This window comes from Oncorhynchus clarkii, chromosome 18 (genome assembly GCF_045791955.1).
Source record: "Oncorhynchus clarkii lewisi isolate Uvic-CL-2024 chromosome 18, UVic_Ocla_1.0, whole genome shotgun sequence".
Classification (NCBI taxonomy): domain Eukaryota; kingdom Metazoa; phylum Chordata; class Actinopteri; order Salmoniformes; family Salmonidae; genus Oncorhynchus; species Oncorhynchus clarkii.
The window spans coordinates 2,666,065-2,677,178 of NC_092164.1; the positions used below are offsets into that span (position 1 = coordinate 2,666,065).

The 11,114-nt window shown below is 50.6% G+C and overlaps 1 protein-coding gene across 1 annotated transcript in view; it reads left to right on the forward strand.

Moving 5' to 3' along the window:
• LOC139372833 (serine/threonine-protein phosphatase with EF-hands 1-like) overlaps window positions 1-7,477 on the forward strand; it is a 22,125-nt gene extending 14,648 nt beyond the window's left edge. Inside the window, exons 10-18 of the mRNA XM_071112662.1 lie at window positions 955-1,023; window positions 1,524-1,709; window positions 1,789-1,860; window positions 2,066-2,251; window positions 2,799-2,941; window positions 4,458-4,564; window positions 6,603-6,766; window positions 6,866-6,950; window positions 7,082-7,477. Of these exons, the coding sequence (XP_070968763.1) occupies window positions 955-1,023; window positions 1,524-1,709; window positions 1,789-1,860; window positions 2,066-2,251; window positions 2,799-2,941; window positions 4,458-4,564; window positions 6,603-6,766; window positions 6,866-6,950; window positions 7,082-7,281 (1,212 nt within the window). The 3' untranslated portion in view covers window positions 7,282-7,477. The remainder of the gene's footprint in view (window positions 1-954; window positions 1,024-1,523; window positions 1,710-1,788; window positions 1,861-2,065; window positions 2,252-2,798; window positions 2,942-4,457; window positions 4,565-6,602; window positions 6,767-6,865; window positions 6,951-7,081) is intronic.
• Window positions 7,478-11,114: the final 3,637 nt, after the last annotated feature.

Consider the following 11,114-nt stretch of genomic DNA (forward strand, 5'->3'; position numbering starts at 1 on the left):
TAGGTCCTGTACGGTAGGTCCTGGATAGTAGGTCCTGTACGGTAGGTCCTGGGTAGTAGGTCCTGTACGGTAGGTCCTAGGTAGTAGGTCCTATTCTGTAGGTCCTATACAGTAGGTCCTTTGTAGTAGGTCCTTTGTAGTAGGTCCTGTACGGTAGGTCCTGGGTAGTAGGTCCTGTACGGTAGGTCCTGTACGGTAGGTCCTGGGTAGTAGGTCCTGTACTGTAGGTCCTGGGTAGTAGGTCCTGTACAGTAGGTCCTGTACGGTAGGTCCTGTACGGTAGGTCCTGGGTAGTAGGTCCTGTACGGTAGGTCCTGTACGGTAGGTCCTGTAGGGTAGGTACTGGGTAGTAGGTCCTGTATGGTAGGTCCTGTATGGTAGGTCCTGGATAGTAGGTCCTGTACTGTAGGTCCTGTACGGTAGGTCCTGGATAGTAGGTCCTGTACGGTAGGTCCTGGATAGTAGGTCCTGTACGGTAGGTCCTGGGTAGTAGGTCCTGTACGGTAGGTCCTGGGTAGTAGCCTATGAGGAAATGGTCCAGATATCAGAATGTGTAGTTGTTCCATTGAGAGAATCATATGACCTTGTTTTCTGTCAACAAAACCGTCTGCCATTTGGAACAACAAAGATTCATCCTACTGTTCTCTAGCCTGCAATCCACACTGGCTGGGATAAAACTGAAGGACTGTTGCCACTGGCTAGCCGGGCTAGTAGACCACAATTTTTACTGGCTCGGGTCCGAAATAAGTGCCATGAGATCTTTGAAAATACAAAATATCCTTAACGGCAGGGCTAGTTGGACACATTTTTCTACTGACCCGGTCTGAAACGTACTAGCCTCGGGCTAGCAGACTGGCTTCATTTCCATCCCTGACTGTAGTGAAACAGAGTGACATTCAGTCAGTGGGGATTCAAGATAACGGTACTCTCTTTCCTCTGTCTACTGATTGGCAGGTGAAATCTGCCCTGAGGCTTCCTAGGAGGAGTCTGAACCATCTGGAGGTGACTAGGAGCAGTAGACAGGTCAGTTCCTGATACAGTAGGATGGAGGTGACTAGGAGCAGTAGACAGGTCAGTTCCTGATACAGTAGGATGGAGGTGACTAGGAGCAGTAGACAGGTCAGTTCCTGATACAGTAGGATGGAGGTGACTAGCAGCAGTAGACAGGTCACATCCTGATACAGTAGGATGGAGGTGACTAGGAGCAGTAGACAGGTCACATCCTGATATAGTAGGATGTTCAGTATTACATTCTGTTCTTGTTTTATTTTGTATATATGTATTTTATTGACTATCAGCTGTAAAGTCTACAATCATGGATAATAAATATTCTCTACTCTACTCAGGGCCAGCCAGAGAGCCCCCGGTGTAGGAGCAGGGGCCAGCCAGAGAGCCCCCGGTGTAGGAGCAGGGGCCAGCCAGAGAGCCCCCGGTGTAGGAGCAGGGGCCAGCCAGAGAGCCCCAGGTGTAGGAGCAGGGGCCAGCCAGAGAGACCCAGGTGTAGGAGCAGGGGCCAGCCAGAGAGCCCCAGGTGTAGGAGCAGGGGTCAGGACCATGGCAACACCCCCAAGAAGAGACGTCACCTCACCAGACAGGGCAGCTCCTCCTCTTCCTCCTCATCCTCACTCTGCTCCCCCCGGGGGTCGTCCCGCCTCACTCTGTGCCGCTGCCTTTCTCCCAGCATGCTGAGCCCCACCGACAACCTCCAGGTGTTCTTCCTAATGATGATGATAATAATAACAACCAATAATAATAATAACAATATTAATAATATATTATTATTGTTAGGTGCCCTTCCTGGACTCCTTCACCGCCCTCCCCGTCCGTCAGCCGCCCAGGGAGGAGTTGGAGTGGAAACAGGTGAGAGCAGAGCGCCACCTACAGGCTGGAGGCTAAACCGTGGTGGTTGGGTGGATCAAGAAGATTACAAAATAGACTTGCAGAATTTGGCTTCCTGCTCTTTTCTCTTCCTAGTAAAGTTGATATATAGTTGAAACATTGTCCAACAGGAAGTTATCCTGCATTCCGGTAGTAGTGACCATTCTGACTGTGTGTCGTGTTGAAGGTAGTAGATTTGCTGTGGAGCGACCCGAAGAGCCAGCCAGGCTGCAGTCCCAACACCTTCAGGGGAGGAGGCAGTTACTTCGGGCCAGACGTGACCAGACGCCTGCTGGAGAGACACGGCATGACTCTGCTGATCAGATCACATGAGTGTAAACAGGAGGGCTACGAAGTCTGCCACGACGGACAGGTGATCTGTTAGGCCTGTTTCTAATCTCCATTGAACAGGACTAGCTCTATAAGATATATGATGGCTAGCAGACAACATGACTAGCTCTATAAGATATATGATGGCTAGCAGACAACAGGACTAGCTCTATAAGATATATGATGGCTAGCAGACAACAGGACTAGCTCTATAAGATATATGATGGTTAGCAGACAACAGGACTAGCTCTATAAGATATATGATAGTTAATGTGTCTGTGTCTGGGTTACCCCCCCCCCCCATGGCTAGTAGACCACCTGACTCTAGTAGACCACCTGACTCTAGTAGACCACCTGACTCTAGTAGACCACCTGACTCTAGTAGACCACCTGACTCCAGTAGACCACCTGACTCTAGTAGACCACCTGACTCTAGTAGACCACCTGACTCTAGTAGACCACCTGACTCTAGTAGACCACCTGACTCCAGTAGACCACCTGACTCTAGTAGACCACCTGACTCTAGTAGACCACCTGACTCTAGTAGACCACCTGACTCTATAAGATCTAAGTGTATTTTGTTCTTTCAGGTGATCACCATTTTCTCTGCGTCTAACTACTATGAGGAGGGTAGTAACCGTGGAGCCTACATTAAACTGGGCAGAGAGCTGGTCCCTCGCTTCTTCCAGTACCAGGTCAGCAGGAATACCAGGAAACTCACCCTGACTCAGAGGTAGGGGCTGGGGTGGAGGTGGAGGTAGGGGCTGGGGTGGAGGTGGAGGTAGGGGCTGGGGTGGAGGTGGAGGTAGGGGCTGGGGTGGAGGTGGAGGTAGGGGCTGGGGTGGAGGTAGGGGCTGGGGTGGAGGTGGAGGTAGGGGCTGGGGTGGAGGTGGAGGTAGGGGCTGGAGTGGAGGTGGAGGTAGGGGCTGGGGTGGAGGTGGAGGTAAGGGCTGGGGTGGAGGTGGAGGTAGGGGCTGGGGTGGAGGTGGAGGTAGGGGCTGGGGTGGAGGTGGAGGTAGGGGCTGGGGTGGAGGTAGGGGCTGGAGTGGAGGTGGAGGTAGGGGCTGGGGTGGAGGTGGAGGTAGGGGCTGGGGTGGAGGTGGAGGTAGGGGCTGGGGTGGAGGTGGACGTAGGGGCTGGGGTGGAGGTGGAGGTAGGGGCTGGGGTGGAGGTAGGGGCTGGGGTGGAGGTGGAGGTAGGGGCTGGGGTGGAGGTGGAGGTAGGGGCTGGGGTGGAGGTGGAGGTAGGGGCTGGGGTGGAGGTAGGGGCTGGGGTGAATGTGGAGGTAGGGGCTGAGGTGGAGGTAGGGGCTGGGGTGGAGGTGGAGGTAGGGGGTGGAGGTAGGAGCTGGGGTGGAGGTAGGGGCTGGGGTGGAGGTGGAGTAAGGGGCTGGGGTGGAGGTGGAGGTAGGGGCTGGGGTGGAGGTGGAGGTAGGGGGTGGAGGTAGGAGCTGGGGTGGAGGTGGAGGTAGGGCTGGGGTGGAGGTGGAGGTAGGGGCTGGGGTGGAGGTAGGGGCTGGGGTGGAGGTGGAGGTAGGGGCTGGGGTGGAGGTGGAGGTAGGGGCTGGGGTGGAGGTGGAGGTGGAGGTAGGGGGTGGAGGTGGAGGTAGGAGCTGGGGTGGAGGTGGAGGTAGGGGCTGGGGTGGAGGTGGAGGTAGGGGCTGGGGTGGAGGTGGAGGTAGGGGCTGGGGTGGAGGTAGGGGCTGATGTGGAGGTGAAGGTAGGGGCTGGGGTGGAGGTAGGGGCTGGGGTGGAGGTGGAGGTAGGGGCTGGGGTGGAGGTGGAGGTAGGGGCTGGGGTGGAGGTGGAGGTAGGGGCTGGGGTGGAGGTGGAGGTAGGGGCTGGGGTGGAGGTGGAGGTGGAGGTAGGGGGTGGAGCTGGAGGTAGGAGCTGGGGTGGAGGTAGGGGCTGGGGTGGAGGTGGAGGTGGAGGTAGGGGGTGGAGGTGGAGGTAGGAGCTGGGGTGGAGGTGGAGGTAGGGGCTGGGGTGGAGGTGGGGGTAGGGGCTGGGGTGGAGGTAGGGGCTGGGGTGGAGGTGGAGGTAGGGGCTGGGGTGGGGGTGGAGGTGGAGGTAGGGGCTGGGGTGGAGGTGGAGGTAGGGGGTGGAGGTGGAGGTAGGATCTGGGGTGGAGGTAGGGGCTGAGGTGGAGGTGGAGGTAGGGGCTGGGGGATCACGGTTCCTACTGGTCTCTACATACAGAGCGTGACAATGAGTTGATTATCGTGTGTGTGTGTGTCCGTCCGTCCGCAGGGTGAACGTGGCAGAGGGTTCAGCTGTAAGGGCTGTACAGGAGAAGCTGTTTTCTCATCGCTCAGAACTCATGGCTGCCTTTCAGCAGTATGACACAAGTAACAGTGGTAAGATATTTTGGCAATAACACCCAATAACACCTGCCAGCTGTTAAAGAACACCCCAAACTCCTATGACATAGTCATGTTCTGAGATGTGTAGCCACCTGCCATAAAGATCACCTGGAACGCGCCCATCATTGTGTATCATTAGTGACTCTGTGCTGGGTCTGTTCCGGGCTATACCTCTGTCAGTGAGTTAGACTGTCTGTTCCAGGCTGTATCTCTGTCAGTGAGTTAGACTGTCTGGTCCAGGCTGTATCTCTGTCTGTCAGTGAGTTAGACTGTCTGGTCCAGGCTGTATCTCTGTCTGTGAGTGAGTTAGACTGTCTGTTCCAGGCTGTATCTCTATCTGTCTGTGAGTTAGACTGTCCGTTCCAGGCTGTCAGTGAGTTAGACTGTCTGGTCCAGGCTGTATCTCTGTCTGTCAGTGAGTTAGACTGTCTGTTCCAGGCTGTATCTCTGTCAGTGAGTTAGACTGTCTGGTCCAGGCTGTATCTCTGTCTGTCAGTGAGTTAGACTGTCTGGTCCAGGCTGTATCTCTGTCTGTCAGTGAGTTAGACTGTCTGGTCCAGGCTGTATCTCTGTCTGTCAGTGAGTTAGACTGTCTGTTCCAGGCTGTATCTCTGTCTGTCAGTGAGTTAGACTGTCTGGTCCAGGCTGTATCTCTGTCTGTGAGTGAGTTAGACTGTCTGGTCCAGGCTGTATCTCTGTCTGTCAGTGAGTTAGACTGTCTGTTCCAGGCTGTATCTCTGTCTGTCAGTGAGTTAGACTGTCTGTTCTAGGCTGTATCTCTGTCAGTGAGTTAGACTGTCTGGTCCAGGCTGTATCTCGGTCAGTGAGTTAGTCTGTCTGTTCCAGGCTGTATCTCTGTCTGTCAGTGAGTTAGACTGTCTGTTCCAGGCTGTATCTCTGTCTGTCAGTGAGTTAGACTGTCTGGTCCAGGCTGTATCTCTGTCAGTGAGTTAGACTGTCTGGTCCAGGCTGTATCTCTGTCTGTCAGTGAGTTAGACTGTCTGTTCCAGGCTGTATCTCTGTCAGTGAGTTAGACTGTCTGGTCCAGGCTGTATCTCTGTCTGTCAGTGAGTTAGACTGTCTGTTCCAGGCTGTATCTCTGTCTGTCAGTGAGTTAGACTGTCTGGTCCAGGCTGTATCTCTGTCTGTCAGTGAGTTAGACTGTCTGTTCCAGGCTGTATCTCTGTCTGTCAGTGAGTTAGACTGTCTGGTCCAGGCTGTATATCTGTCTGTCAGTGAGTTAGACTGTCTGGTCCAGGCTGTATCTCTGTCTGTCAGTGAGTTAGACTGTCTGGTCCAGGCTGTATCTCTGTCTGTCAGTGAGTTAGACTGTCTGGTCCAGGCTGTATCTCTGTCTGTCAGTGAGTTAGACTGTCTGGTCCAGGCTGTATCTCTGTCTGTGAGTGAGTTAGACTGTCTGGTCCAGGCTGTATCTCTGTCTGTCAGTGAGTTAGACTGTCTGTTCCAGGCTGTATCTCTGTCTGTCAGTGAGTTAGACTGTCAGTTCCAGGCTGTATCTCTGTCTGTCAGTGAGTTAGACTGTCTGGTCCAGGCTGTATCTCTGTCTGTCAGTGAGTTAGACTGTCTGTTCCAGGCTGTATCTCTGTCAGTGAGTTAGACTGTCTGTTCCAGGCTGTATCTCTGTCTGTCAGTGAGTTAGACTGTCTGTTCTAGGCTGTATCTCTGTCTGTCAGTGAGTTAGACTGTCTGTTCCAGGCTGTATCTCTGTCAGTGAGTTAGACTGTCTGTTCCAGGCTGTATCTCTGTCAGTGAGTTAGACTGTCTGGTCCAGGCTGTATCTCTGTCTGTCAGTGAGTTAGACTGTCTGTTCCAGGCTGTATCTCTGTCTGTCAGTGAGTTAGACTGTCTGGTCCAGGCTGTATCTCTGTCAGTGAGTTAGACTGTCTGTTCCAGGCTGTATCTCTGTCTGTCAGTGAGTTAGACTGTCTGTTCCAGGCTGTATGTCTGTCAGTGAGTTAGACTGTCTGTTCCAGGCTGTATCTCTGTCAGTGAGTTAGACTGTCTGTTCCAGGCTGTATCTCTGTCTGTGAGTGGGCCCTGGTGGTGGAGTCAGTCGTGAGACTGGACCTGCCCTGGAGGACTCTGCGCCCGCGCCTGGCACGGCTGGCACCAGATGGCAGCATCGACTACCAGTCCTGCTTCGAGGACATGGGCCCGGGACAACCCATACCCCAGGTCAGAACCAGGAAGAGACTGATCGATCAATTGATTGATTTTATTTGGCAATCAATAAAGCTGCTCCTTTCACAAAATCTCCCTCTGTGTTTTGTTCAGGTCACTCCAAACTTGGCTAAAACTCTTTACAGATATCGAACAGACCTTGAAATTATCTTCAACATCATGGACAAAGACCACTCTGGTACGTTACTCTGATGACTTTTACAGCTCATACGCCTGCTAGTTCACATCATGCTATATTAACCATTAGCTTGTTAGACAGAAAACCGTTTTAGTATTCCTTAGTTTCTCTCACTGTCTCTCCCCATCCAGGTCAGATATCCATCGAGGAGTTCCGTCAGACCTGGCATCTGTTTAGTGCTCACCTAGGTGTGGAGGTGGATGACCGGGCCATAGATGAACTGGCTAAGAGTATAGACTTCAACAAGGATGGTAGCATCGACTTCAACGAGTTCCTAGAGGCCTTCAGGGTGGTGCACAAACTGGATGTTAAGGACCAACAGCAGGGATGAGAGAAACCTTGTTGTAGAGCTGAAGACTCACATTAGCTACCCGGGCAATGACTTCGCTTTAGCTCAGTGAGCCAACACTAGCAGCAGGGCTGAGAGAACTACAAAGACCAGCAGCTAGGTTGAGAGAATTACAAAGACCAGCGGCTAGGCTGAGAGAACTACAAAGACCAGCGGCTAGGCTGAGAGAACTACAAAGACCAGCAGCTAGGTTGAGAGAATTACCAAGACCAGCGGCTAGGCTGAGAGAACTACAAAGACCAGCAACTAGGTTGAGAGAATTACCAAGACCAGCGGCTAGGCTGAGAGAACTACAAAGACCAGCGGCTAGGCTGAGAGAACTACAAAGACCAGCGGCTAGGCTGAGAGAACTACAAAGACCAGCAGCTAGGCTGAGAGAACTACAAAGACCAGCAGCTAGGCTGAGAGAACTACAAAGACCAGCAGCTATGCTGAGAGAGTACTACAAAAACCAGCAGCAGGCTTGAGGGGAGCCATGCTCGCCTTGGCTTTAGCTCTGCAGGCTTTAACAGTCTTGTGGTCAACCATACACTCAGTGTAGCACATGCAGTTGCATGAGTCAGGAATATATCTAGGAGATGTGGTCACCCTTCTCCCTGTGGTGTAGAACATGTCTCAGAGGAGAACACACTACTCTCACCAGCTACTGATATGGAGACGGACCAACACACGTGAGGTTTCTACAGACAACGCAGACAAGAGCTCCCCGCGGCATGTCCTAGCTCTGCTCTGCAGACCAACAGCACTTTGCCCCATCTTTTCTAGGTCTGAGACCAGACTGCTACATCCTCTCTTCAGGGTCAAAGGTCCAATGCAGATGTTATAATTTTTTAACATCTCAATATTAAATCATCTCTGGGTAAGTACCTTACTGTGATTGTTTTTTCATTAAAATGGTCAGAAAGAAACTAAAATAGCTTCTTTTAGCAAAGAGCTATTTCTCAAGCAAGAATTTAGCTATGACTGTCTGGGAGTGGTCTGGAAAACTGAAAATGATCTGTTATTGGCAGAGAGGTTTCGACGTCTTTCTTATTGGTCTATTAACTCATTTACTTCCTGGTGATGTCACCAGGCAGGTCAAAACCATCCAACCAGAACAGGCTGAAATGTATTTTTAAACACCTCTTACACTTAAAAGGTCATTATCGTAATTCTCTAAATTTGTCAGTATTATTCCAACCTCATAAAAGGCAGCGTGTAAAGTAAATGATCTGTTATTGGCAGAGAGGTTTCGACGTCTTTCTTATTGGTCTATTAACTCATTTACTTCCTGGTGTAAAGTGTTGGTCACATGATTCATGAAGCTGAAATAAACAATCCCACAAATGTTCCAAGCTTTTTCCTCTCAAATTTTGTGCACACATTTGTTTATATCCCTGTTAGTGAGCATTTCTCCTTTGCCAAGATAATGCATCCACCTGACAGGTGTGGCATATCAAGAAGCTGATTAAACAGCATGATCATTACACAGGTGCACCTTGTGCTGGGGGGGGGGGGGGGGCAATAAAAGGCCACTTTAAAATGTGCAGTTTTGTCACACAACACAGATGTCACAAGTTTCGAGGGAGCGTGTAATTGGCATGCTGACTGCAGGAATGTCCACCAGAGCTGACAGTCCATGATGCTGACATAGAAGTATATTACCATTTCTCAATAAAAACAGTTGATGGCCGATCCTGGCATATCATGTCAATAAAAGCATGAACAGAATCTGGTTATAATTCATTAGGGCGGGTGTATTGTACATCCAGCTGTCTCACTACAGAAACAGGCGATAGACTAGTGTCCTGTCCAGGGGGTGTACTGTACATCAAGCTGCCTCACTACAGAAACAGGAGATAGACTAGTGTCCTGTCCAGGGGGTGTACTGTACATCAAGCTGCCTCACTACAGAAACAGGAGATAGACTAGTGTCCTGTCCAGGGGGTGTACTGTACATCAAACTGTCTCACTACAGAAACAGGAAATAGACTCCTGCTCCTATTGGCTGTTCTATCTCAGACGAGGCTGCCTTGTCTAAGACTTCCTTATTCTATATCAACTAGTGAACCGGTAAGGTTGCGTAGCTTTAAATGCTCTTTACTGGCTGTTTCCTTACTCGGTTGGTTCACATTTGTATCTGGTGTGTGTGTGTATGCACATGTTTGTGCATGCATGTAGAGGTGGGTGTGTGTTTATGCACATGTTTGTGCATGCATGTAGAGGTGTGTGTGTGTGTATGCACATGTTTGTGCATGCATGTAGAGGTGGGTGTGTATTGGAAGCCCCATAATTACAAAGCAATGTGTGAGCACTGTTAAACACACCTCTTACTTCTGACTGACAGGTAGGGAGGCCAAATGGCAGGACCAGCCTCTCTCAGGAGGGTCGGAGGCATTCCACAGGTCTGGTGTTCAGGATCACACACACAAACAGGACAACACACGCACAGGACAACACAAACAGGATCACATATGCACGCGAACACGCACACTCAGAACTACACGGTGCCAGAGAATCACAAATACGCAAAAAGAGAGGGAGGGTGGGAGAGAAGAGTTAAGAGAGAGGGAGAGAGAGGGAGAGGAAGGGAGAGAGAGAGGAGGAGAGCGAGGGAGAGGAAGGGAAAGAGAGAGAAGAGTAGAGAGAGGGAGAGGAAGGGAGAGAGAGAGAGACAAGAGAGTGGGAGAGGAAGGGGGAGAGCGAGAGAGAAGAATAGAGAGAGGGAGAGAGAAAGAGTAGAGCACCTCAGTCTGCTGCAGGGAGAGACCATGGGGGCTCTGACAGGGCTTCTCTCTGCGCTAGTCGCTCTGCTATGGACCCTCCCTCCAGGTCAGTCAGTCTGTCTACCATGTCAACTGGTTTGGATTTCATCTATTGGATCTCTTATTTCTGTTTGTTTGGTAAAAAATGACTTTTGAGATCAATGGGAACTCCTTGTGGCATCAGACTGTCTTTATGTTGACCTCTGTTCTGTCTCCAGGGTCATTGGGTGAGGAATGCAGTAGTTTCAGACACGTGGAAAACGGTAGAACATTCTTCCGTTACAGCGGGCTGTATGTGGCGTTCACCTGTAACCCTGGCTATAAGATCCATGGATATAGAACCAACAGCTGTGTGTCTGGACAGTGGACCAGGGAACCTCCCGTGTGTGTCGGTAAGTGACTTGAGTTTGATACATGTATTTACAAGTTACACGTCTCTCTCTCAATTTCTCAATAGCAAGGCTATGCTCACTGAGTCTGATGGTAGTCAAAGCTCTTCTTAAGTTTGGGTCAGTCACAGTGGTCAGGTATTCTGCCACTGTGTACTCTCTGTGTAGGGCCAAATAGCATTCTAGTTGGCTCTGTTTATTTGTTAATTATTTCCAATGTGTCAAGTAATTATCTTTTTGTTTTCTCATGATTTGCTTGGGTCTAATTGTGCTGTTGTCCTGTTCTACGTTGTACACGGAGGATATTTTTGCAGAATTCTGCATGCAGAGTCTCAATTTGGTGTTTGTCCCATTTTGTGAAGTCTTGGTTGGTGAGCGGACCCCAGACCTCACAACCATAAAGGGCAATGGGCTCTATGACTGATTCAAGTATTTTTAGGCAGATGCTAATTGGTATGTTGAATTTTATGTTCCTTTTGATGGCATAGAATGCCCTTCTTGCCTTGTCTCTCAGATCGTTCACAGCTTTGTGGAAGTTACCTGTGGCGCTGATGTTTAGGGCCAGGGTATGTATAGTTTTTTGTGTGCTCTAGGGCAATGGTGTCTAGATGGAATTTATATTTGTGGTCCTGGAAACTGGACCTTCTTTGGAACACCACATTCTTTGTCTTACTGAGATTTA